The sequence below is a fragment of the Sorex fumeus genome, unplaced genomic scaffold, assembly GCF_029834395.1.
Source record: "Sorex fumeus unplaced genomic scaffold, SorFum_2.1 ptg000061l, whole genome shotgun sequence".
Classification (NCBI taxonomy): domain Eukaryota; kingdom Metazoa; phylum Chordata; class Mammalia; order Eulipotyphla; family Soricidae; genus Sorex; species Sorex fumeus.
Genome location: NW_026606118.1, coordinates 13762540 through 13790111, shown reverse-complemented (window position 1 = coordinate 13790111; position 27572 = coordinate 13762540). Strand labels below are relative to the sequence as shown.

At 42.0% G+C, this 27572-nt stretch overlaps 1 protein-coding gene across 1 annotated transcript in view; it reads left to right on the top strand.

Moving 5' to 3' along the window:
• Positions 1 to 19705, top strand: part of PPP1R14C (protein phosphatase 1 regulatory inhibitor subunit 14C) — a 98593-nt gene extending 78888 nt beyond the window's left edge. Inside the window, exon 4 of the mRNA XM_056125968.1 lies at positions 18119 to 19705. Within this exon, the coding sequence (XP_055981943.1) occupies positions 18119 to 18193 (75 nt within the window). The 3' untranslated portion in view covers positions 18194 to 19705. The remainder of the gene's footprint in view (positions 1 to 18118) is intronic.
• The last annotated feature ends 7867 nt before the right edge of the window (positions 19706 to 27572 follow it).

Genomic DNA, 27572 nt, shown 5'->3' with positions numbered 1-27572 from the left:
TTACTGGAGACTGCTCCAGCCAATCAATGAACAACAGGAGGACAGTGCTACAGTTTTTTTCATTTGTTGAGATGATTTTGCTCTCTGTGGTCTCTGTTTAATCTGAATCCCACATTTCCGTCTGTTTTAATCTGTTCTTGATAATTTGGGGTGTGTGCCTATGTCTGAATGTTAGGAGTGAATTTATGCTGCTCTGAATTTCTATTCTGTTGGTGGTGGATTGCAGCATGAAGTTGCTAAATTAAAAGCCTGGAGGTTTTTGTTGTTTGGTTTTTTTTATTGTATGTGAATGAAGTAAGAGAATCATTTCATATGTTGCTGTTGAGATAATAAATACTTATGGAGATAATTGTCTCATTTGTAGGAGTTTGACATCCTGAACTCTTGCCTAAGGGCCGAGAGTCTGACTTTAAGCTTTTTGGAAGCAGAAATATAAAGGAGGGAAAGACTTCGCACTTAGCTCGCTGGGGAACAGAGATCCTTTATCTTAGTTGAAGATTTAGTATGAATAAGTTAAGCAATTAGATATTTAAAGCGCCTACTAAATTGTTGTGAAAGATTAGGCAAGAGTTGTAGGATTATAGTCAAGAAAGGTGACGATTAGGCTGATGAACGCTCATGTGATGGGGGCGGGGTGGAGAATTGGTGCAAAGACAGAAGACAGATCCAGACTGGTAGGTGTAGATGTATCAGTTACTCACTTCATCACTCTCTCTCTCTTTTTATTTTTCCTCGATGGAGAAGTTCATGTTTGGGTATTTAGATGGGAAAAGTTGGACTTTAATGAACCTTATTCTTCCCATTGTACTAACTGGGGAGTAAAGTATTCATAGTCCGGGGCTAAATCCCCCTCAGTATCTGGAATAAGTGTTCTCCTCATGTGGTTCTAGAAGGAAGCTAATGAGGTGAAAAAAAAAGAAAAATAACTTTAAAAAGGAAGGAAAGAAAAGGCACTGGATTGAAGGTATGGAGGGTCATGAGCGAACATTTATCTGTGCTCTCTGTTTTAGTTCATGGTTTCTAAAGGGATGAAGATGGGCTTACATGCTGAGGAATTTTACTCAAGTTCATTTATCTATTAAAGGATCATTTCAAGAAAGTTTGCATAGTTTTTCATTTGCATTTATAATGGTAAGAAACATTTTGCTGACAATGGATGATGATAAAAATAGTAACCTATTTTTCCAAAGCATTGTTTTATTTAACCTGGACAATCATGATTTGAGGTAGAGGCTCTGGGTAATTTAACACCTCACATCAGCAAACACAGTGGTTAAGACTCATCCCTGAGGTTCAGACACCCAGCCTGGTACTTTCCATTCTGCCCATCTGCCTAGGATGTTCAACTCAGCAAGACAAAAGGCCCCTTAAGGACTTGGTTTGATCTCAACTAAATGCCTAACAATTAATGATGTACTTTTTAAAGTAGCCTTTTCTGGAGGTGCTATTTTTTGATCAAAGGATTTTACATACAATTATTATGCCACTTTGAAGTTACAAATTTAAGGGGGAAAAAATCTTTGCTGATTCAGATACATTTATTTATAGTCTTGTGCAGCGGCTCTGTGGGTGGTGGAAAGCTGGATTTAATGTCCAGAATCTTATGCCAGCCCCAGCACAAAGCTTTTGAGCAATTTTCTCATCTTCTCTGAGCTTTGATGTCCTCCTTTAAAAAAATGAATCTAATAATAATCACCTCCCTGGGTTTCAATAAGGATTATCTGCATTGATAATAATTTTAGTGATAGTTGCAGCAGCAGTAATGTAAACTAGATAATTACTGAGCACATGCCAGGCATTACTGTAGCCACATCATATGTATAAACACATTTACGCTTCCCAATAAGGTTATGAGGCTGACACAATGCTTATCAGTTAAGCATTTGAAACACAAAAAGGCAATGTCAGTCGTCTAAGGTGACAATAACTGATATATGGAGAAGTCAGAGTACTTAAGAAAGCACATGACAAAGCTTGGCACAAGCTAGTTGAATCTGTTCTATATAAAGTAGTGCTTCTCTATAACACGAAATGCAGGATTCAGGAGTATGGTCCAAGTGGTAGAGCATGTGCCTTACATGTGAGAAACACTGAATTGGATGCTTGGCACTCAAGCACTGCTTGGTATCGCTCTTATGTTAAAAAATATATATATATATATATATGTATATATGTGTGTGTGTTAAAGCTCTTGGTAAAGCTCTTATGTTAAAAAAAAACAAATATATATGTATATATATACTTATACAGTTAAAGCTCACTAATAATGATATTCTTGAGTTATTAAACTTGAAAAGTATATTTTGAAGAACCATGAGTTTTACTGAAGCATGTTTTTGGGTAGGAGTAATCTCTAGGGCATTTGCCTTGCATGCGGCCAACCTGGGTTTGATTCCTCTATCCCTCTTGGAGAGCCTAGCAAGCTACTGAGAGTATCCGGCCTGCACGACAGAGCCTGGCAAGCTCCCCGTGGCATATTCAATATTCCAAAAACAGTAACAAGTCTCACAATGGAGACATTACTGGTGCCCACTTGAGCAAATCGATGAACAATGGGAGGATAGTGCTGCAGTGCTATTTGAGTCCTTGGTGTCATCCTATGTGAGTTTCTGACTAATACAAAAAGGGGTTACATTTACCCATCTTTGATTCATAATCCAAACTGTGGGCTCTTGGTATCTAAATTTTTTCTGTCTTGGACACTTTAATAATTGTGGGCACCGCAGTAATATGTTTAATTCATTAACTCATAGGAAAGGTGTTTTGATTTTTTCCCCTCGAATAAATAACATTTCTCACATGGTTGATATTAAAATAGAGCTGATGTAAGGATAGAAAGGATAGAAAAAGTATTCTTAAATGCAGCAAGGAGTAATTTTATTTTAGTTAATACTTAGATTTGAGCAATCAATAGTGACAGCCCTGACACTGTGGAAATAAGGATGGGGGACTGGGTCAGCTAGTCAAGATGGTGTTTATGTATTGAGGTCGGGAGTGGGGAGCTCTCTTGGTTCTCATTCTTTTCATTGGTTTGAGTTCTTATGCCCTCCATTATTCTAGACTGAAGTACAGAAAATGCATTCGCTATGGACTCGAGAGCATCTGTCTTTCCATCTGCTGTGGGAGTGGTCAGTCTATCCACCCAGGGATTTTTTAAACATCTTTTTTTTTTCAATAGTTCAGGGTAGCATGCATAGCTTTCTGATAGACATCAGAATTTTCTCTCTGCACACTCATTCCATTCTATGAGACGGACACTGTGCTTTTATCTAACTTTTTAACCATCAAAGCCAATATGTTGACATACATCTAGGACTCATACCAGAGAACCAAGTCTTGTGAGGAGGTGGTAAGGGCATTACCAGGCCCTAGTCATCTACTGGCCATAAAAATGTCATGGTCAGGTGACTGAAAGATTGTTCAGGAGGTGAGATGCTTTCTGTGCATCTTGCCGACCCCGTTGTGACCCTGAAACTGTCTGTGGCCCATGAGCACCACCAGGAGTGATCCCTGAGCACAGAGCTAAGAATAAGCTCTGAGGATAGCTATCTGTGGATTCAACATTAGAAAACAAAAAAGGGAAATGTCATGACCATGAGGTGTTTATGGGAAAGGGATGTCTACCAGGGTTTGCAAATGGACAAACATGAACCCGTATTATCAGGAATTCAGGCTGCTAATCTCAGACTTGGAGGTTGGAGCGTTTCATTAAAGCCAGCACAGAAGCTTGGCAAAGACAAGGACTCAGAGAGCACGATCCAGGACTTTATTAAACTATAAATGATAGATGAGGCTCCAGATTACCATTTTCACTTCGATCTTCACTTGCAAGTCCCAGACTTCCCAGCATCACAACTTGAATTTGATAATTGGCAAAAGGGACCTACTGAACTCCCTGAAACTTATTGTGTTTGTGGTGATGGTTATGTCAAGATTAAAATCAGCCAAGGGAAAAGATTAATGGAACCAGGTCCAGGTATGTTCCAAATGTAAAGCCGAGATGTCTTTTTCCCAGTGGTGGATGTTGGTTCTCCCAGCTTGGTGTGGCTGTTCCTATAGAGGATGAACACCCAGGAGAGTTCACTGGAGTCTGGATTTGCAGAATCTGTCGAGGTTTAGTAACAAAGACATGGACCCTTCCTTGCACGGCTGACCTCAGTTTCCAGTCCCTTGAGATGAGCTCACTGATGTAAAATGGCCCAAAGCCAATCCTCCCCCCAGCCCACTATGGATTTACAGTGTTGGCTCTTTGGTATGGTCCAAGAGCTCCAGGTAAACAAAGGCAGCTTCTTTCAGCAGGACATTCCAGGGGTATAAAGCCTCTCTCCAAGGAGTATGGACAAAAATTACACCTTATTTTGAGAGAAGTTAATTTTTTCCCTACACTCTATTTTTTTCCTTTTTGGATCACACCTGGCAATGCACAGAGGTTACTCCTGGCTCTGCACTCAGAAATTACTCCTGGTGGTGCTCAGGGGACCATATGGGATGCTGGGAATCGAACCTGTGTTGTCCACGTGCAGGGCAAACGCCCTGCCTGCTGTGCTATTGCTCCAGCCCTCCCTACACTCTCTTAGAAGCAGTATGATTATTAGAATAATGAAAATAATAACGATGACAGTAGTGAAATGTGGAAGGAAGAAGGAGATGCTATTAGAGGAAACACCACGTGCCTCTTGCCTTTGCAAGCTTTTCTCATTACTAATGCATCACGATCACAATCATGATCACGACCATCCTGTTATTCGTCGATTGCCTTGAGCAGGCCCCAGTAATGTCTCCTTCATCCTAGCCCTGAGATTTTTAAAAAAGTGCCATATTCAAGGCTCTTTCAGAGTTAGGAGAATGAGACCCATCATTGTTACTGGTATTTGGCATATTGTGTACGCCACAGGGAGTTTGCCAGACTCTGCCATGTGGGCAGGTTACATTCGGTAGCCTGCCAGTTTGTCCAAAGTAGGAATGAGATAATAAGATGTTGCGCAGCCGCAAATGCAGCCACGTGCTTCCAGGAGCTGGGTTTTATAGTCTCTGCTTTTGCAAGCTTTTCTCACTACTAATGCATGGTGGTTATTTTTATCAAAGACATGATGGAGGAGATACAGGCTTTAAAGGGTAGAAGACCTGTAAGTGGTTGGCATTTTCAAATGATGGATTATAATTTGATGGCCTTTTTTTTTTCATTAAATTCAGGATGAATGATTATGTTTAAGAAATGAGTCAAGCTTGTGTTTAAAAACAACTCTATGTTCTCTTCTTGTTTATAGACTTCAGTGGGCAGGAGAAAGATTATATAGTAAAGGCAATTTGACAGAGGACTTCTGTGTCTTAAGCAAAGGGAGGCAAAATTAAAGATTGGTCTTAAACACTTTTGAAATGGGTTTCTTTCAATCTGACAAAATTCAGGTATATTCAGGTAGCAAAGTCTATTCTCCTTCGCTGATAATCTGATTCTTGATAAAAATAACTCTTAAGTTCCCATCATGATTTTAAAGAGGGAGAGTATAATTTTGCCAAATTTACTCTAAGTGATTATTTATTGTGATTAGATTATGTAGGTGGATTTTATTTGGTGTTGTCTGAATTACAAGTGTACAGATTCTGTGAAACGTATTGGTAAGGGAGGGAGAGTTAAATACTGTTAAGTGGAAATAGGGTGAGAGCACCGGAGATGCTTTGCTACATACCATCTAAGGTTGGAATTTAGGTACAAAATAAGTGAGTCTAAATGTAATGGTCTGGATCTCCAAAATAGATTTGTGGGACTGCCATCACCAACAGAACAAATTAATCTTTAGAGTCAAAATAATAATTGGGGAGCTGGTGTGATAGCACAGCAGGTAGGGAGTTTGCCTTGCACATGGCTGACCCTGGTTCAATTCCCAGCATCCCATTTGGTCCCCCGAGCACTGGCAGGAGTAACTCCTGAGTGCAGAACCAGCAGTAACCCTTGAGCATTGCCAATGTGACCCAAAAAGCAAAACAAACAAGAAAGAAAGAAGGAAAGAAAGAAAGAAAGAAAGAAAGAAAGAAAGAAAGAAAGAAAGGAAGAAAGAAAATAAATGGACAGAAGAGTGTCCATGGTTTTACATGAAAGGAGGAGGGAAAAAATGTCACCCCCAGAAGGCAGCTAAGACCCTCAGGAATCTCTGTTGACAGAAGTGATTATAACACCACAGGCACCAACTCTAACTCATAACAGATTCATATGCCTCTCTTCAGATCATGAAAAATAGGATTAGTTCTGGTGTGCCCTGTTAGCAAATGAACCTCTGTAAAGATAAACAATGCCCCCAGCTGCCATAAAAAAGGGTGATGAAAGATTCTGTGATGCCTGTGATGGTTCCTGCAGTGCCAAATAATGCCTGGGACAGCAGGGAGCAAAGCCAGCCCCCAGCTCTTTACTGGCTGATGACTGATTCACTTGCTTGCCTGTTGGCCTCCTCAGTGACCCGGATGTTCAAGCTAGTAACAGTTTGCTGATGATATTTAGCACTTTTCCTCAGAGTTTTGAGTAAGGATAATTTGCCACTGGGAACAATTTTCAGGTGTTACTATCATTTTAAGAGAGGCAGGAATGTCCTTCCATTGACTAAATTCTAGTAAATCTGGAAATTCTTCATTCCACCCACTTGATCACACCTTCCCTGACTTCCACATGCTCATCTGACACTTTGGGGAAGAAGTGTAAGGTAGTTGTGTAAAACTGGTGTGTGCATTGGCTTGACTTGCTGCCCTTTGACAGGGAGACTCAGAGCCTGTGGCATGTGACCCTTTAAGGAGCATTTTTTTAAGGCAAACTGATGATACCCTCAAGGGAATAGGGTAGAGATCGTACTACAGGATAGTACCTTGTACTGACCCATGCGGAACTCAGCTTTCACAATCTTCACCTGCTGCTTCTCTCCGCTTCACTCTGGGTACTACAGGAGTGGATGATGATTTTCTGGAACAACAAATTAAACATACAGAATTCTCCTGGGCACCCACTTTAGTGGGTTTCATGATAGACGCTCTTACTCTGTTGGTGGCACCATTCACAAAACAGCATTTGTATTTTTGTTTTGTTAATTGTGAGTGTGTGTGTGTGTGTGTGTGTGTGTGTGTGTGTGACAGAACTATGTGGTTCAGGGCTTTCTCCTGGTGGCTCTTTGCATAAGGATCACTCCCGATGGTGCTCATGGGACCATGAGGTGCTGGTGATTAAGCCTGGACACCCACATGCAAAGCAGGAGCCCAGCTCTTAGGCTTTTTCTCTAGCCTTAGAGCACTGTTTTGGATCATTTCTTGTAAAAAAAAATCATGTAATATCTACTTACCTTCTTGAATGACTCAGTGTTGGAAAGAATGACTTGAGTGCAGTTTCATGATGCACAGGGCAAAGACTTGCATGTTACCCTCCTCCTTTCCGATAGCCTTGTCTGGACTACAGCCACCCGGTGTTGTCAATGCAGTAACAGATGAGTCACTGGCTCGGGAAGGCTCTCAGACGCCTGGCTATGGTGATAATTACAAAACGGGTGTCCATCTGCTGCCTCTGGCTCAGGCCTGCGACAGGAGGGGGGGAGTTGAGAGGCACAGGGCCCAGGAGGAATCCGGCGGTGAGCTTGGGGCCATGACAACCCTACATGCAGAAATGCCAAAGCGAGGAAGGACCTTCTGTTCTCATGGCAGCTGCCAGGTCCCCTCAGAAACAGACCTTGGCTTCTTTCGTTCTTAGAAGTCACCCAGAAATCAGGTAGCTGCATGTTCTCAGATTTTTCAAACTCCTGTATTATGGTGCTCCTTTTTCCTCCTTCCCTTCTCTTTCCCTTCCTTCCTTTCCTATTTTCTTTCCCTTCCTTCCTTCTTTCCCTCATTCCTTCTTTACTCTCCTTCCTTCCTTCCTTCCTTCCTTCCTTCCTTCCTTCCTTCCTTCCTTCCTTCCTTCCTCCTTTCTCTTCCTTCCTCCTTTCTCTTCCTTCCTCCTTTCCCTTCCTTCCTTCCTTCCTTCCTTCCTTCCTTCCTTCCTTCCTTCCTCCCTCCTTCCCTCCCTTCCTTCCTTCATTCTTTCTGTCTCCTGTGTGTCATATAAGCATGTGTGTGTGTGTGTGTGTGCGTGTGTGTGTGTGTGTGTGGAGGGGCAGGGGTGTATATGTGCTACCTATATGTACATGATATGTGTGCTATGTATATGCATGTGTAAGACCTGTGATGTAGGTTTGTATTATGCATGAGTTCTCTGATGGCGGTGTCTGTAGTGTGTATATATGTATTTGGGATGTGTGTATATGTATAGAAGCTTCTTAGGTTCTACCCTTCAGATGGGTTTATTTTCCAGTGCTCTAAGGAGAACATCAAGAGACTTCTTCCATAGTGACCGAGGCCAACTGACACTCTCTGCAATTCCATGCCCCACCCAGTGGGTGCACAAAGCTTTCAGTGTCTCCTCTAGGTGCCTCCAGTGTATGCTACAGTTACATGAATTCACTGCATTATGTGTGTGTTTCTTTACTCTGTAAACCAATGCTGAGAACCTCCTGTACACTAAGCACTGTGTTAGGAAAACAAAGATGAATTGAACTCCCGTGACCAAATATAGATGTGGATTATCTTGCATGCCTTATAGCTGTATAAATATTTTCCAGGTTTTCTCCCTCAGCTTACTTATTTTACCCAACATTAGACTGCTGAGATTTGACACAAGAAGCTTTATTTTATTTATTTTTATTGCTATATAGAATACTATCATAGTAATAGCCTATAATATAGTTATATATAGTCAATATATAGTCATATGTGATATAGTCATATCCTATAATTCCTCTGTTGATACTTTCTTAGGCTGTATCCAGGTTTTTATCATTGATAACAGTGAGCCCGCAGTTTTTCTAAGTATCCTAGCTATTCTTAAATATTTGTATTTTTGAAAGGAACGACATTATATATATATATGAGAAAAATGATATCCTCATCATGAATTGTGCATTGTGTAGAGACAGCAATGATGGACACTGAATTCTTGAGGGTAAGAGACTGGTTTTTGGAAAGATTAGGTACCAGTGGGTTCATTTTTGGTCATTTTGACCTTAAAGTTCCCAGGGGCATTTCTATTGGAGATTTCTTGGCATTCCAAGAAATACAGACCTGAGAAGGGGTCTGTGGACAGTGGTGGAGGAACATTAGCACATTATTGGTGGGTGTGATACAGTGTTCTATGTCTACAAGATAAATACTAAAACTATTACAAGCCATGCAATCTCAGTCTGAAAAAAGTTGAAAAGGAAAAAGAAAAAGAAATTCGGTCCTGGAATCCCTAGTGAAGGCAGAACTAGAGCTGGGATCTGAAAGTCCCTGTTGGGGCCAAGAGACTTCTGGGGACTATGGTTTGGAGCATGCTAGCACACAGCCACCTGTCACATTAAAGATGATTCAGTCAATGAGGAATGGCCTACGCGGTGGTGGTCCATAGATCATACCGCGTGACCTAGTATGTGTCATAGGCCATGACATGTAGGTGTTTCACTGTGATGATTGAAAATGATGAAACTGCCTACTGGGGTGTTTCTCAGACTGTATCTTCATCATTAAGTGATGCGTGACTGTATCATCAGAAGATCCAACAGAGGTAGTTGGCCAATAAAGGAACTGAAAGGAAGGTCAGAGACTTAAAGGCCAGCTTCTAGAAACATCACTGTGCATATACTCCAGAATGTATAAAGCATGTGAATGAAAGGCAAAACCAAGTATTGACAAGGATGTAAAATGACTGGAGCCCTCATAGTCTGCCAGTAGCGATGTACAATGGTGCAACCGCATGGAAAATGATTTCAGATTTGGCAAGAAGTAAACATGCAGTTCTACCATTGCCTTGCCAGATATTTATTCCCCCCAATACCGAAAAAGTATATGACCATATAGACATTTCTGCAGGTATATTCATTATATTCATAGCAGTTTTATTCACAATGGTCAAAATCTTGACACAACCCAAATGTCCATCCATAGATGAATGAATGAATGTGCCTCACATAATGAATACTGCTCAGTTATAAAGAAGAGAATTCTCCAGATTCAACATTGATGAGTCTCAGAAGCATTAAGTTAAGGGAAAGAGTCAGGCAAAAGGAGCACGTATTGAAAGATTCTGTTTTCATAGAATGCAAACTATAGCAATGGTGTGTGTGTGTGTGTGTGTAATGAAATTAAATGAAAAAACAACTTTCAAGAGCCTTAAAAGGGGGGATGCTTAGATCAACCTCAATCCCAGTGTTCAGAGAAGATACAGACAGAGGAGAAAAGAAATCAAGGGGTGAAGGAAGAGAACAATAAGTAATGGGTTAACAGGCATCGGGGTTTCAGTCATACCAGTGATATGGGTGAGGGATGTAGCCATCTATTCAAAACACAGATTCAACACAACTGAAAACATGAGAGCTAAGTGGTAACCACTGAAACATTTGTAATGTGCCTGTCAAGTGTGTGTGTGTGTGTGTGTGTGTGTGTGTGTGTGTGTGGTTGACAGGTGGGGGGGAAGTGAGATGGTTGGGAAATGCCACCAAGGAATGCTTTGAGGTCTGCCTCCACCCCCTCATGATGTGAAGAGCCAGCACACTCTCTTGGTTCCCCCTAGAGAGACAGGGGAAGTATGCACAGTATCCTTGAGGCAGCTGATTTAGGGAGTAGCTGCTTATGGTGGTGGGGAGTGGCCAAGATCACAGGCAGGGAATGTGCTAGGCAGGCACTGTGCTGCTGGGGCCTTGGCCGCATAGTCACAGGGGTGCCTGCTGATTTCCTCGGCAATTGCCCATTTGTTTGTCAGGCTCCCTATGGGCTTCTTTGGAAGAAGCACTTTTGTGAGACTCACAGCCTATGCAGACTCGGAACAAAGCACCCGCCTTCTTGCTGGGGGCCAGGGCTGGTCATACAACATATTCTTCATTGGCCATAATTGTCAGACCTTTCCCAAGGGTCTGGCAGTGGAGGGTGGGTTAGGCTTCCATTCCAGAGCAGAGATTTTAGGTTTTGGATTTCTTATATTAATGCAGAGCTTCTAATCTCATTTAAAAAATTTATGAGGGCCATTATTTGCAAAGTTACAAATAGTTCCATTTTAGGCATATAATAATTCCACTCCAATCCCTTCACGAGAGTCAACTTTCCTCCACCAGTGTTCCCAGTTTCCTTCCCCATCCCACCCCCAACTCCACCCCTGCCTATCAACTTGACAGGCATATTACAAAGGTTTCAGTGGTTACCACTTAGTTCTCATGTTTTCAGTTGTGTTGAATCTGTGTTTTGAATAGATGGCTACATCCCTCACCCATATCACTGGTATGACTGAAACCCTGATGCCTGGTAACCCATTACTTAATGTTCTCTTCCTTCCCCCCTTGATTTCTTTTCTTCTCTGTCTGTATCCTATCTGAACACTGGGATTGAGGTTGATCTACGCATCCCCCTTTTTAAGGCTCTTGGAAGTTGTTTTTTCATTTAGCCTGTCACCCCCACCCTCCTAATAGAAGCTGAGTGTGAGAGGAAGGAGCTGTCGCTGGTTTGGGTTGGGCAGTGTCCACCTGTGAACACAGCGGTGTTGCCATGTAAGCCTCAGGGTGGCTGGGCCTGTTTCTGCCTCTTTGTACTCTGCTGGTCTGGTCTCTGTTCACACCAGAGCACCAGGAATGGGACAAGATGAGGGCTCAGGACATGTCTCCAACACTCAGTTGACATCAAGAATCTTGGATTTAAATATTTCCTACATGACCATGCACAGTAATATGTAAAGAACCAGAGCTTCACATTTTCCAATCTGTAAAAAGGCGAAAGCTTTTGCATTCAATATGGTAACATGTACAAAGCTACATGGAAAGACCTCCAGTAAATGTCACATCCTCTCTCTTTCTTAGACTAAGCGTAACCATTGCCAGATTCCAATATAGTATCCACATTTTCCAGGGTGGTTATTCATCCATCCTTACTTATCATTTCAACCAGGGATTGAAAGGTTGAAAGAGATAAGGGTGCAATTTTTAGAGTATGGCAATAGTTCATGCTTATGATGCTTAGACAGTCGTTGCCATAAGATTATCTCTTTCACCTGAAAATCATGCATCTGGGAAACTGTTTGTGAGCATTCTTTTGAGATAGTACATGCAGGTTTTCTGGCAGTGGATATATAAAAGCAGAGGCAAAGCCCTGCTTGGAGTCAGTTTGCTTGGCAAATGCACACAGACATTTGCCAAGACAGATATACTCTGGTCCCTTAAATGAGTGTGAAATTTAATACAAAGTATATTCTTGGACTGCAATGGAATTAAATTGAAATCAACAACAGAAAGCTATTTGGAAAATCCATAAATGTTTGGGAAAATGAATGACACGTTTCTAAATAATGAGCCAAAATACAATTAGAAATTAATCAGATGGGCCACTAGGAATGATTTTGAAAAGAATATAAATTTGAAAAACTATGGAATCGAAGTGTATGAGATGCAGCTAAAGCAGCATGTCAAGGTGAATCTATAGCAATAAATAACTGTATTAGAGTAGATCTCAAATCAATGAATTCAGCAGCCATGCTAGGAACAAGGGAAATAGAGCAAGTTCAAAGTAAGGTGAAGTAAGAAAATAATAAAGGTGAAAGCAGAGATCAATAGAGTAGAAAACATGAAAACAATAAATAATATCAGTGAGACAAAAATTGTTCTGTGTAAAGATCAATACACTTAGTAAACTTGTATACTGATGGAACAAAAAGAGAGAGGAAAAAATTCCAAAATCAGGAATAAGAAAGATTATATCAGTACCAACTCTGTAGATATTGTGAACAATCTTGTGCCAATAAATTCAACAACTAATGTCAAATAGACAAATTTCTTTTCATGTACAAGCTAGCAAAACTTCCTTTCAAAACAAAGCTAAACAAAATACTTTAGATACAAATGACTCTATAGGGATATTTTGCTGACTTGTCTTCATTCATACACAACATTTAATAAAATCCAATAGAGTCTACAAAAAAGCTGCTGGAAATAATCATTGAATTCAGAAAGCTTGTAGGGATACAAGATAAACATATTGAAATCTACTGTATAACAATATACTAACATGGTGATTATGTATTGGAATTAATAGATATCAATTACAAGGTCAAAAGTTTTAAGTATTTAGAAAGAAATAATTATTATTTGGCAGATAAGTATAATACTTATAAATGAAAAACCATAAAACATGGCTGAGATAAAGAAAATTCTAATTAAATATAGATATACCATGCTCATAGGTAAGAATCACTATAATTAAGATAGTCAGTTCTCCCCAAATTTATCTTTAGATTAAATGCATTATAATCAAAGCCCAGAAGACTTTTGTTAGTAGATATTTACAAGATAATTCTAAATTCAGAAGGAAATGTAAGCACTTACAGTGGCTTTGAAAATGATCAACTGACATTATCAAACTTAGCTGACAAACATTACACGATTTCAGGACTTATTATAAAAAGTCTATATTTATCCAACTCCTGGTGTAAAGAGAAGCAGACAAAGAGATCAGTGACTCATCAGTTCCACTCTCAGGTAATTAACCTAAAATACATGAAGGCATACAAAGACTGACTTACAGATGAATTCTGTTAGCAACTTTGTTCCTAACAGATTCAAACTGGATGTTAATCAACTTCCCATCACCTCACCGTAAACGACATCCTGGTCCATTGCAATAACTCTGAGATGGTTTCCCTTCACACTGTCTTCAAACCTGTTGTCTATACAGGTGATCCCAAGATGTTTCTCCCCTACTTACAAGCTCCAGTTGCTTTTCACTGTACCAAGTCTCTCTTGGCACCTTCCTGTAGCCTATGTAGCTCTGGTCTGCTGGCCCTGCACCTCTCATCATGCCCATCTGTATCTGCAGTAGGATCCCGAACCCCACCACCACCTTCCTCAACTGTTTCTCTACAGGGCCTCAATGCTTACTGGGGCCCAGGCCCCCTAATCAGCATCAAGCTGACCTTTGTTGTTGAATGTGTCTTCAAGACTCAGATGTCATTTCCCCAAAGTCACAGCCCTTTTCTTAACTAAAGTATTATTCCTGTTCCCCATCTAAGCGGTCTGTTATGGAGATAAATGATAAAGGTTGTTTCTTCCATGGAGTGTGTTTGAGTAATACGAATCCCAAAGCACTAAAGTGTTTTTTGATTAGAGATCCTCTAATCTTGCTTAACAACTAAGGGTAGACAATGAAATCAGCTGCTAGTGCTGTGGTTGGTTTCTGAAAGGAAAAGAAATATTGCTCTTTCCCTTTTTTAATTTACTCATCTGAGTACCTCCTTAGGCAAATGTAATGAGCAGTTTAAAATATGAACATCATAGTACATTAAGTTACAGACAATATTGCTTATATAAAATTTTATTTTATTTTTTGCTTTTAGGGTCACACCTGGTGATGTGCAGGGGTTACTCCTGGCTCTGCACTCAGAAATTACCCCTGGCAGTGCTCAGGGGACCACATGGGATTCTGGGAATCGAACCTGGGTCGGCTGCGTGCAAGGCAAACACCTTACCCGCTGTGCTATCACTCCAGCCTGCTTATATAAAAGTTTAAAATAGAGTTTTTAATTCAAGCCACTATACCATAAATAAAAATTATTTAAGCTTTTAGAACATTCCACCATGATTGATGTTTTTTTGAAAAAAATCTGAATTCAAATTAAATTACCAAATTACTTTTGTTTTGAAAAAGAAAGCTCTGTAGTGTAGAATACATTATTCCTTAGGTAATTTTTATTTTACAGCACTGTGGGTAGGGCATTTGCCTTACACGCAGCTGATGCAGCTGACCTGAGTTCGATTCCTCCACTCCACTCGGAGAACCTGGCAAGCTACCGCACGGCAAAGCCTGGAAAACTACTCGTGACATTTCGATATGCCAAACACAGTAACAACTAGTCTCACAATGGAGACGTTACTGGGCCCGCTCAAGCAAATTGATGAACAATAGGAGAACAGTGCTACAGCGCTATTTTTATAATAATTATTGTGAACAATGTTACTAAGAGTGCAGAAAGGTTACCTATCTGAGTATTAACAACACACATGATAGGGTTTATGATCCTGTTGCTTATTAAAAGCAAAAAAACTATGCTCAAATAATAAAACTTTTCACAACAGTCACTTGAGTAAGATTCTAGAAACAATAAACTTGAAGTTGTGAAATGTATTGGATATTTTTAAGTCACATAGTAAAGGGGGTAATATTGCAGTTAATTTTATGACAAAACAAAAACAATGTAGAAGTGGGAAATTGTGGCATTTCCTTCTTATCCCAGAAAAGGCTTTAATTGGATAGTACTCAGAAAATTAAACTAGAGCCTCATCTCACTTCACATATGTTCAATTCCAATGACCTTCAACCAGACCAGTGCAGTTGGTGGGAAGGTCAAAAATCACTAGTCTATCACCTTGGTCATCGCTGCTGGACCATCAGTATGCAGGACAGGTACTGGACTGCAGGAGTAAAACGATTGAAGAATGCTATTCTATTCTGTTCAAGTTCTTAAATGATGGCATTAAGATGTATATGTCATTTGGGCAGCTTCTGCTATAGTCCAAATTGCAGATTAGTGCTCAAAGATTAACTGTGGCCTTTTTTTTTTATACATTTGAAAAGCCAGGAACCAGTGAAATATCCAGTTATGGGGCCATTAAGTAGACTAGAATATCCATATAATAAAGAATTGTCTAACCATTAAAATCATTGTTTAGGAAAACTTTAGTGTTGTGGCAGAAAAATGGGTTGGATGATGCCAAGTGGGAAAAATATTTTTTTAGCATCACCTTAATTGTGTGAAAACATTTTCCACAGAGGAAAGTGTTATTGGCACATTGGTTTGTATTTTTAAGTTTTCTAGTAAAAGTACATACGACTTCCATGGCAGCAAGAAGATTATTTAAAAGCTCATGGTGGCAATTAGATACTTTAAATATCTGGTTAAATTTTAGAGTGGGAGAGTAGTTCCCACTACTATTGTTTTGTGACAAAGGTGATGACTAAGTGATTGTTTAGTGCAGGGGTCATGACTAAGACTTGTAGTTGGCCCAGAAGATTGTCTGAGAGCTGTTTTTCTGAAGGTCAGATGGAGATGAAGTCTTTGTGGTTTTGCTATCATGGTCCCTGAGGTGCCTCCTCAGACTATCACACATTGATCACAAAGTCTGACTGCCAGCTTTGTCTATGACAAACCCAAAATACAAAGACTGTATTTATGACATAGGTGTTACTGATTTTGTTGCCAGCTATTTGTCAACATGAGGCAAGAGGTAAATATTCCTGAGGGCATAGACTAAGAGCCAGTCTAGAATGTTCTTCATCTTGGGTGTCTTTATCTGTGTCATGAAATCACTTTGTGGATCTTCCCCTTTAAAATGCATTGACTGGGCCGGAGCAATAGTACAGCAGGTAAGGCATTTGCCTTGCATGAGTCTGACCTGGATTCGATCCCCGGCATCCCATATGGTCCCCCAAAACACCGCCAAGAGTAATTCCTGAGTGCAGAGACAGGAGTAACCCCTGAACATCACTGGGTGTGACCCAGAAAAGCAATAAATGAATGAATGAATGAATGAATGAATGAAATGCATGACTTCTCAGCCAGAAGGAAAGAGACACACTTCTCTCATATGTGGGTTATAAAGAAACCTAGTAGGGGAATAAATAACAAACAGTCAAAGAAAACACAACAGGACTAGAGAACTGGTCTACAGAACTGAGATACTAAGGCCAACCTCAAGTGGATTGAAGGGGACTTTGAGTTAGGGGTGGAGGGAAACAGACACTCTGGTAGAGGGTATGGTGTCGGAATGTTGGAATGTCCGTATGCATGAAATGCCATTGTTAACAATACTATAAATCAAGGTGCTTCAGAAAGAAAAGGGAGGGAGGAAGGAAGGGAGGGAGGGAGGGAGGGAGGGAGGGAGGGAGGAAGGAAGGAAGGAAGGAAGGAAGGAAGGAAGGAAGGAAGGAAGGAAGGAAATATTAAGTACATTGTGGGTAGTAGGTTTTCATTTTCACATTCTTATTTCAGGAATGTGTACTGAATTATAAACAAAATTTTAAAACTGATTTTCAATCAGAAAGGGTCAAGATTTAGACTCCTGGGAGCAGCACTGTAGGTTTATCCTGGAGCTTGGCAGGATGACAGATCCTCAGGACTTACACCATCCAGAACTCCAGGATGGCTGGGTTTAGCAGGTAGGGTTTAGTTAGTCCCCTCAGGGGACCTTGTGCAGAGCTGGGGATCAAACCTGGGCCAGGTGCATATATGGCAAGCTTACAAGTACCCTCTGTACTATCGCCCTAGCCCCGCTGATTGAAACTTTTACTAAGGGTTGAGAAGCACTAATCTGAACTCCAGAACCCTCAGAGGATGAACAGATAATGCCCTGGAGTGGAGGCAGACCCAGATTCCTCCCTGAAGAAGGCAGCATTGTGGGGGTGAAGTGTCATCATTCCTTAGTTTTTTTAAGTTCTCTATAGGGCCTGAAAGATGGATGGTGGAGAGGCTAAGACACTAGCTTTGCCTGTGGGTGACCCCATTTTGATCCTTTGCGCTTGATGGTTTCCTGAGGGTTAACCTCAAGCACAGAGCAGAGAGTAGCCCTGAGCACTGTGAGCTATATCCAAGGCCCTCCCAAGATGTCTCTGCTTTGTACTTTGTTTATTTTCTTTTTCACCATCTCCTTGGATGTCTTTTTATTATTTATTTATTTATTTTTAATTTTTATTAGTAAAACACCATGAGGTACAGTTGTAGACTTACAAATTTCTGTGCTTGGGTTTCAATTATACGATGATCAAATACCCATCCCTGCACCAGTGCCCATTTTCCACCACCACGGATCCCAGTTTCCCTCCCACCCTCCATCCCCCCCATCCTACCCTGCCTTTGTGGCAGGGTATTCCCTTTTGTTCTCTCTCTCCTTTTGGGTGTTGTGGTTTGCAAAAAAGGCATTGAGTGGGGTTAACACACCAAGCCAAACTCCTTTGCACAGGTTCACTGCAACTAACTCAAAAAGGTTTTAAACATGAATTTGAGTATGGTCACCCTCTCATATTGACAACTTGTTTTGATCTGTTTTAGGAATTTATCAAGGAGCTGCTATCTCGGATAAGAGGCATGAGGAAACTGAGCCCTCCGCAGAAGAAGAATGTGTAATTTGAACACAGGGTAGAACTCTCCAAGAGGCAAAGAAGAGGGCTTGGGGCTTGGACTTCACCAAGACTTTTATTAAAGAATAGTTGTCCTTAACAGTAACTTTTTTTGGGGGGTGGGGGGTTAGGTATATCTACTAGACTATTCAAGAGTGTTCCTTTGTTTGGGGGGTTTTGTTAGTGTAATATTTTAATAGCATAGCTATCATAACTCTGGTTTCAGTCCAACCAAGGAGTATCACACCAGGCAAATAGCCAAGGATGAGTGGAGCTAGGTAGCATTTTCTTGGAGAAACCAGAGATTTTTAGGACCTAACTATACAGGGATGATGGTTTTCTTATGGCCCATTGGTAATATTTTCCCCCCTTGAGTTGTACATTTGACTCAAATGTCAAATTTCTCGTACTTGTATATATCTACAGACGACTAAGTGAAAGTGTAGGTGTGAGTTTGACTTCACATTGATGGAACAAAATTGTGGCCATCCTACTGTGGGGAGTCATGGACATATGTGTTTCTAAGAGGCCACTAGATGTTCTTCATGTAAGTGCTGCTGACCTGTCCAACATTCACTGTAGGCACCAAAGTGAGAGATTTGAGTGTATCCATCGTTTCAATGAGCTACATGACAAACGTGTGACGTTGGCCCAGGGCTTGAACTTACAGACTCGCTATTATTTCATTAATTGGGATGCTTTGCCAGGTCATGTACTTCTTGCCTCATTTGTGGTATTTTTCAAGTTTTATGAACCCTTAGTTTGAAGAACTATTTGGATAGCTCGAGAAATGCCCACAGCTCTCTGCATGGCATTGGGGGAAAAGGAAGCACCGTGTAGCAATTCATTCTCTGCTTTCAACCAAATACTGTGTATTGTTTTCTCTCCATGAAAGCAGGTCATAAAGAAGTTAGCCAATTCACTAGCTTCCTCCTTTGAAGTAGATTCTGGTCACTTCTGTGCCTGGGCAGCGTCAAACAAGAGTGAGGGGTCCTAGAGAGAGAAGAGGTGTGGAGGTGAGCACGACTCACTTTCTGTTTAGGAGCATTTGCCGGTTTGGAAATGTGGTGGAGATGGTAATTCTGACTTAACGGTGAGAACTCTGGCTCCTGTCCCTAGTTCTTACACCCCAATCCTCTTATTTGGAGCAAGGCCTGGGGTGTCTGCCCTGCCCCTCTCAGTTACATACCAGCTCCTTAGAGAAGGATCAACCTTCAGATGGATGTGGGCAGGATCAGGGTCAGTGTTGGAACTCGTCCTTCCATCCATGAGGCCCTGTTGCCTCCCTGCAGAAACCCCACCTGCCCATAAGATGTCTCCAGGTGGCCCTGACCCAGGATGCGGGGCCAGGCATTTTATATCAAGGGTGCTCTGAACATATTTTATTTTTTAAGAGAACTATGTTTGTGAATTTTATGTATACTGGCAAGCTTTTGAAAATGTATTTAATTTTGTAATGTTTACCAACAGTTTCTTTACAAGCTATTTACTCAAATAAATGGAGCTGCTTACAACTCTGCTGATGTGTTTGCCTCGCAAAAAGCACCCCAATGTGATGATTTTACTGTGCTGATGAGGGTTCCGAGTGCCTGCTTATAGCTTTCGTTTTAAGGCCATTTCGGGTGGAAAAAGGAACTGAGACATCTTCCCGAGTTAAGAAAACCAGACAAGGGGCTGGAGCTATAGTCAGCGGGTAGGGCATTTGCCTTGCATGGGTTTGATTCCCAGCATCCCATATGGCCCCTGAGCACTGCCAGGAGTAATTCCTGAGTGCATGAGCCAGGAGTAACCCCTGTGCATTGCCGGGTGTGACCCAAAAAGCAAAAAAAAAAAAAAAAAGAAAGAAATGAAAACCAGACCATATCTGTGTCCATGGCCTGGCCTCTCTCCCAACAACCACCCCCACTCCATGACCTTCTCATTCCATGAAGATCCTTTTTTGCCCCTCTGATAGAAATCCTTAATATGAGTTCAGATGAACAAATGTCATGAGAATTGGTAGAATGCCATAGCACAGAAAAACACAGACTTTGAGTAATTCCCCTCTAGGCTCAAGCAATCTGAGCAGGGCCTTTGGATAAAGCAAGGATAAACTTTCCTTGAAGAGGTCTCAGACCCTAGCACCTAACACACTCTTTCTCTTCTCTTGTTCAGGGCCTGTGTCACCTGCCTTTCAGCACTCAAGCTCTGAGCTTATTCTGTGTCCCTGACTTATTCTCAGTCACCAAGTGTTTCTAATCCCTCTCAATTTTGTCCTTGGTGAAATCTTGCGCTAAGGTAGTTGCAGTGAGAAAGGCGGATTTCACCCGGGGACAGAATTGAGAGGGATTAGAAAAACTTGGTGACTGAGGACAAAACGAGGGTGTGGCAAGGCATTTGAGGAGGAGGCATAAGCAATATTATATCTAGTCTCCACCTGGCAGCTAGAATGGTCTTTATGGACAACAGCTTAGATAGTGCTACTTCTTCACCTACATAAAACCTAGTCCTCCTCTTGATTTTCCTATCTCATCTTTCAGCCTTTGCATAACTGTCTGGTGCTGATTTCCTTGTGGGCTTCTGGAATATTCTATGTATATTCTCCTTTTGGGGCTTTGTAAGAAATGTTTCCATGATCTAGAACACCCTCTTCACCAAGACACTGCATCTTGGGAGGTAGACTAGATCTCCTTATTTATTATTTATTTATTTATGTATTTATTTATTTTTGCTTTTTGGGTCACACCCGGCGACAGGGGTTACTCCTGGCTCTGCACTCAGGAATTACTCCTGGCGGTGCTTGGGGGACCATATGGGATGCTGGGGATTGAACCTGAGTCGGCCTCATACAAGGCAAACACCCTACTCGCTGTACTATGGCCCCAGCCACTAATCTTCTGAATTGTCCCGTGCCTCCACTATATCCCTCCTTGTGTTTTGTTTTCACAGTGTTCTTTCTGTCCATCCACCTGTTGGAATGTCCTGTTCAACTTCAAGATCCTTGAGGTTGGACGGGTCCAGTGAATCAAACTCCTCTTTCTGAAGGATCTGAAGGATCAATATGTGTTTGCCTCCTGAGTAAATATGATAAGAAAAAATTCTTCAAGAAAACTGAACTCTTTCAAGCTGGGATAAAGTTTCCTAGACCCAAATATACTTTTGAATCACCTGGGAAAATTAAAAAATGACCCCGGTCCTGACTGATTTCATTAGGATCTGTAGGAGCAGCAGAGTGACATTTTTCAAGCTCCCAGATTGATAACCACTGGGCCACTCACTCATTCTTGTGTAATCTCATGCATGAGTTTGACCCCAATTCACTGTGTGTGTGCTATTTCAGCAGGTGGCAGCGATGGCATTTGTGCATTGAAATATTAGCATATTGGAATTTTTTATTTTCTACTGGAAAGGCATGAAAGCACAGCCCCAGGGGAATAAAACCAGGGCAGTGAATATTTTTTGTAGTGTATACAGTTAAACATGGGGAAAGTCTAGGTTTAAATGGTATGGGTGGCACCCATATACTATAATCATGATAATGGATCCTATTCATTCATCACATGTTAAGTACTTGCATGTACCTGTTAAGTGCCTGTTAAGTACTTGCATGGCTGATCTCATTTAATTCCATCATTAATCTTATGAGAGAATGCATTATCCTAACTTTACAGATGTGAAATAAACTCAGGTGGTTGAGAACGAGCTTAAGGTCACACAGTTGCAGAGCTAAGCTTGCAGGCCCTCCATTCTTGGGAAAAGTGTGTGCAGACACTTTGGAATATGTCTCATTGGGTCATGTTGTAGTTCTCCTTTGACCCTTGTTTTGGGTCTCTAGTCTCAATATGGCACAAATAGCTTAAGAGGACGTGGTGGGTCTTCCATGACTATGGATTCCCTTATCTATATTTTTCTGGGAAAATAAAAGGACTTGGGGGCTGGAGTGATAGTACAGCGGGTATGGCATTTGCCTTGCACCCGGCTGACCTGGGTTCAATTCCCAGCAACAGATGGTCCCTTGAGCACCACCAGGAGTAATTCCTGAGTGCAGAGCCAGGAGTAACCCCTGTGCATCACTGAGTATGACCCAAAAAGAAAAAAAGAAAGAAAGAAAGAAAGAAAGAAAGAAAGAAAGAAAGAAAAGAAAAGGACTTGGTATATTTGCTCATTGGAATTTGTGGAAGTCATAATGGAAATGGACGAAGAGGTCATTTTTCTTCACTGCCTCAAATGTGTGTGTGGATCCCATAAGATTTTGGATAGTTATAACTAAGATTTAAAAAACAAGAACCTAGAGATTAATTTTCTTCTGAATTTGGGATATAACTTACAAGATTGTTTATAATAAAAATACTGTTTTAGGTAGTTTCTCACTGTCTTCTGAGAGTCAACAAGAACTATTCAGACTTCATGTAATTATCTTCCATTGCCAGAAATATGTCACTTTTTACTTTTTATGTGATCATGACTTATCTTGCCTGTGGAGTGGTTTGTTTTTATTGGAGGGCCACACCCGGAGGTGTTCAGGGCTTGCTCTTAGCTCAGTGATCAGGGTGGTACTGTGGGGTCATATTCAGTGCTGGGAATCAAAGCAGGGTCAGCTGCATGCTAGGCAAGTGCCTTACCCAGTGTGTTGTCTCTTTGGCCCTGAGTGATTTTCTTATGGGACTGGATCATTCTCCACTCCTCTCTGCTCTGTGGCTGCTCCCACCCACATCCGGCAGTGAAATAGAATCCTGATATTAAAGCAACAGTGTAAGTCTTGGAAATCTGGAGTTCTGATTCTTTCACTGGGTAACTGTGAATAAAGCCAGGTTCTCTCTGCCACACCTCTCCTTCAGCTCCAGGCTCCTCCAGTACAGTGCTGAAAAACACTTAAAATGCACCTTATTCTAGTGGGCTTTAGAGGGAGGTATTCCTAGTGTAGCCTAGTTTAGAAAATAAAATCAAAACACAACACTTTGAACTTCACTGCCATGTGGAATTGATCCAGTCTACATGGGTCTTACTCCTTGCAGTGCTCAGGGGACCATATGGGATACTGGGAATCCAATCCAGGTCAGCCACATGAAAGGCAAATGCCCTACCCGCTATGCAATTGCTCCAGTGGGTAGGGTGTTTACCTTGCATGTGGCCAACCCGGGATTGATTCCTCCACCCCTCTCAGAGAGCCCGGCAAGTTACAGAGAGTATTCCGCCCACTTGTCAAAGCCTAGCAAGCTACCCGCGGCATATTCGATATGCCAAAAGTCTCACAATGGAGATGTTACTGGTGCCTGTTCAAGCAAATCAATGAACAACAGGACTACAGTGCTACATGGGTCTTGTGTTTCTGCACATCTTAATCCTGAACCGTTGTTTTCAGGTGAGTTTATGTAAAGCAAGCATCCTTGGAGAATGTTTTCTCCCAGTGCAGAGGGCAGGCTAGTTTACTGCACAGTATAAGAGATCAGGTTCCCTAAATTCATAGTTTCTTGTTCTGTGATGCAGTGTACCACATACACAGTTGGTGATCCGTTAGCCTCCTTTTCCCTCACAGGAGAACTGGGGAAATCAGCACCCCAGATGTTGCTGTTCTGGTTGCTGCTATTTGCTATAATAATCTGACTTTTCTCTTGAACCTAGGAGTATTGGGGTCTCTGGGCAGCAGTGATCATGGCATTGGAGCTGGTTAACTTGTCAGCTTGCCATAGGTCACACTTTAGACCCTGCCTAAGTTTTCACACTAATCACTGTCCCGAGTCTCTTAGCAAGGCTTGGCTTATTCTCATAACTAGTACATACAATCTAGTTAGAACCTAACCCAGTGGGTCATTAACACTCAACTATGTAAGGTCAGAAGTTTTCATTTCAAGACATTTCATGACTGAGAGATAGTACAGAGGGTAAGGCACTTGCCTTGTACTCGGCTGGCCCCCGTACTGCATATTGCCCCCAGAGTACTGCTAGGAGTGATCCCTGAGCATAGATAATAGTAAGTCCTAAGCACAGCTGAGTGTGAGTGTGGCTTAAAAAATCACACACACAGTGAGAGAGAGATCATGTCTAAAAATGGTGTTTCTATGAACAGTCTTGACTTACTTTCTTCCTCTTGGCACCAAGAATGGTACCCTGTGTGGTGAACATGACGGCCACAGGCTGATGAAAGTGGCATCAAATTTACAAAAAAACTGACCTGCTAACATGAGATTGAGGAGACAAATCACAGTATTGTTCATCCTGCTCTTCTCTTTTTGGAGATGTGCCCAAATAAATGATATGACAAGCACACGATCACTTGCTGTTTGGAAGTTTCCAAATTAAACTCTAAAAGCAGCTTTGTGACTAATATATTTGTAGTATCACTGTCCCACCCAGTGGTGACTGAAGCCCAAAATAGAAAATGAGCTCATGGAATAAGGTGCCATGAAACTGACGTGCCAGGACTCGAGACGATCTATGTCAAGTGTAACCCAGCATGCCCTTCGGGTCACGAGTTGTTTGAGACTGATTTACTGTTTGGGTTTTTTCTACAGTCAGTAGCAGAAATAATTCTTCCATGGTGCTGATTAAGTAAGTAAAAGTAAAGTAAAAGCCCTCCCGTTGATCATCGATTTGCTCAAGCGGGCCCAGTAAAGTCTCCATTGGAGACTTTGTTGTTACTGTGTCTGGCATATCGAATACGTCACGGGGAGCTTGCCAGGCTCTGCTGTGCGGGTGAGATACTCTCGGTAGCTTGCCGGGCTCTCCGAGAGGGGCGGGGGAATCGAACTCAGGTTGGCCATGTTGGCCGCGTGCAAGGCAAACGCCCTACCGCTGTGCTATCGCTCCAGCCCAGCTAAGGTGCTGATTAGATTATTTTAAAAGGAACATCATTGCTCAAGCCTCCTTTCTGATAGGTCATGAATAAGGAGACAAATAAGATCATTTATTCTTTTAAAAGAAAACAAAATACAGCACTTAGCAGAATACTTTCCTTTTTCTGGTTTTCATCCCCAAACTGGGGGAAGGAGAGGGGTGTCAAAACAGTCTATACTGTAGGCTCAAATCTCTGGAATATCCCAAAGTTATACTCACCCTTTTTCTGAAATTGGTGATGGTAAGAAGGGCTTGTGAGCAGAATAAAGTCTTCAAACTGGGAAGAAAATTGCATAGCATTGTTTTGACTTTTCTGAATCATATTTTCTGTTTCAAACATGTGTTCATGTTTTTTTTGTCCCAGGAAAAAAATCTGAGAATTGCCTGTTTATATCTTTAAAGTGAAGATTTTAAAGCTATAACTCCTATAGGTTTATAGAAATCCCCAAGATCTCTGAGATTTTCTAGGATAGAGAGACTAGATTGAGCCAGAGTCCAGACACAAAGTAAAAGTTTGTATATGTGTGTGTGTGTGTGTGAGAGAGAGAGGGTGGGGGGGGAGGAGAAGGGGTGTGGGGAAGGGAGACCCAGGCAGAGCCAAGGGAAAGAGCAGAAAGCACGAACTTTGTGGGGAGAATCTGTATTATCATCAGGTCCTCCAAATGTCCAGACTCTGAACAGGTGGGAACTGGAGCCTGGGACTTTGGGAACCACCATAGTACAAAAACCCAATGTTGCTGGGGTCCCAAAATAGCTGTGGCAAGTGCAGCCTCCCCCATCAGCCTGAGACATCCCCCTGCCTACCACGTCTGACTTGGCAATCTCCCTCCTTCCTGCCTCAAAGCCAGATGTTCCACCCTGCTGAATTCCTTCCATGGATCATAGCTTCTCTGTGAGATGCTATCCTCTGAGGAAGGGACAGTCCTGTAGGGACGCCTGTAATGTGCCAGACGCCCTCCCACCTCTACACACACACACACACACACACACACACACACACACACACACCCCTGTACACTATCATTCAAGAGAGGGGGGTCCTGGTGTCTTTCTTCTGCATTGGGTGATGCGTCTCATGGATGGTCTCAGGAGCATGAACCTGTAATAGTGATTCTGCCAACATCTTCAGCATCCTGCATCAGCTTCAGTTGCCAATGCCCTGTGCCTAACCGGTGCATGAAGGGTACTGAAACTGCCTAGAGAAATACCTTTCTCACCTAATCCCTGCTCCCGTGCCCTCCCATCATCTCACTTGGGTTAGCAGGTACACCGGTGTCCCACCTGGAGTGGCGGGCAGAGCAAAGATCCCTACCCTGTCCTCCAGTCTCTAGGGAAAACCCGAGGAGGAGATGTGTCTTGTACTGGGGAGAGAACACAAAGAATTGGAGTCCCTGCCTTGCATGTCTGCGGCCCCAGGTTTGATCCTTGGCATCACTGGGCCTCCATACACCACTAGGCAGAACCCTGAAGATCCCTGAAGGCTGCCTGTTGGTGGTTCTGGTGGCCCTGAGCACTGCTGGGTCTGAACATACGTTAATTATTGGCTGACTGTTGCTGGGTGTGACTATCGGAATCTCTGAGTGTGGCTGAGGTGGCCCCTCAACCCCATCCCTGGGTCAAGAGAACTGTGATGGGTTCAGAGAGATAGTACAGAGAGGCAGGAGTTATGGTGCGTGTCTTATTTGTGGCCCATCTCAGTTCAGTTGCTCTCTGGCACCACATGGTCCCCCAAGCTTCATGGGGTGCATCCTTAGAGGACCCTGGCACTGCCAAAGTGGCCGGGTAACCCTGCACACCTGAGTAGCACCACACCCTCAGGACCTTGCATTGAAACTAGGCCGGCTGGGCCCATGAATCACAAGGAGAGACCCCAAGACCTCCTGAGTACCAGCTAGGGGAGCCCACCTCAAAATGAACCTTGTCATTAACAATGTCGTAAATCACCTCAGTCAATAAAAAAAATTACAAATTAAAACTGGACAGTCACATGCAAAAAAAAAATAATAAAGAACCATGTCTTGTCCCATGACAAATAATTTTCAGGCTCCTTCTATGTTTTGCTTACATATTTTAGGTATGTAAACAAAGTCAGTTAGTTATTTTGTTATATTTGGGCTGGGAATTTAAATTGCATAAGATATTTTATAACTTCTAGGAAATAGTGAGATCTTAATTGCTCTTTTTAGTGCATGCTTGATTTTTTTTTTAATTTTTGGGTCACATTCAGCAATGCTCAGGGGTTACTCCTGGCTCTGCACTCAGGATTCTCTTATGGCGGTGCTTGTGCTTGCGGGACCATATGGGATGCTGGGGATTGAACCCAGGTCAGTTGCGTGCAAGGCGAATGCCCTACCCGATGTACTATTGCTCCGTTCCAACACATGCTTGATCTTGAGTCTCATTTAATCCAAAGTGCCGTTCCATAATTTATGATCCTTATGTGGAAATACAGAAAGTTATTACTTTGATGCCACTATACAAAGCAACTGTCCATTAGAGGCTAGGAATAAGAAGCCACACTTGTGCCCCCTGAATCCACTTGCTTCCCCATCCGAGCCATACAGAGGGTGAAC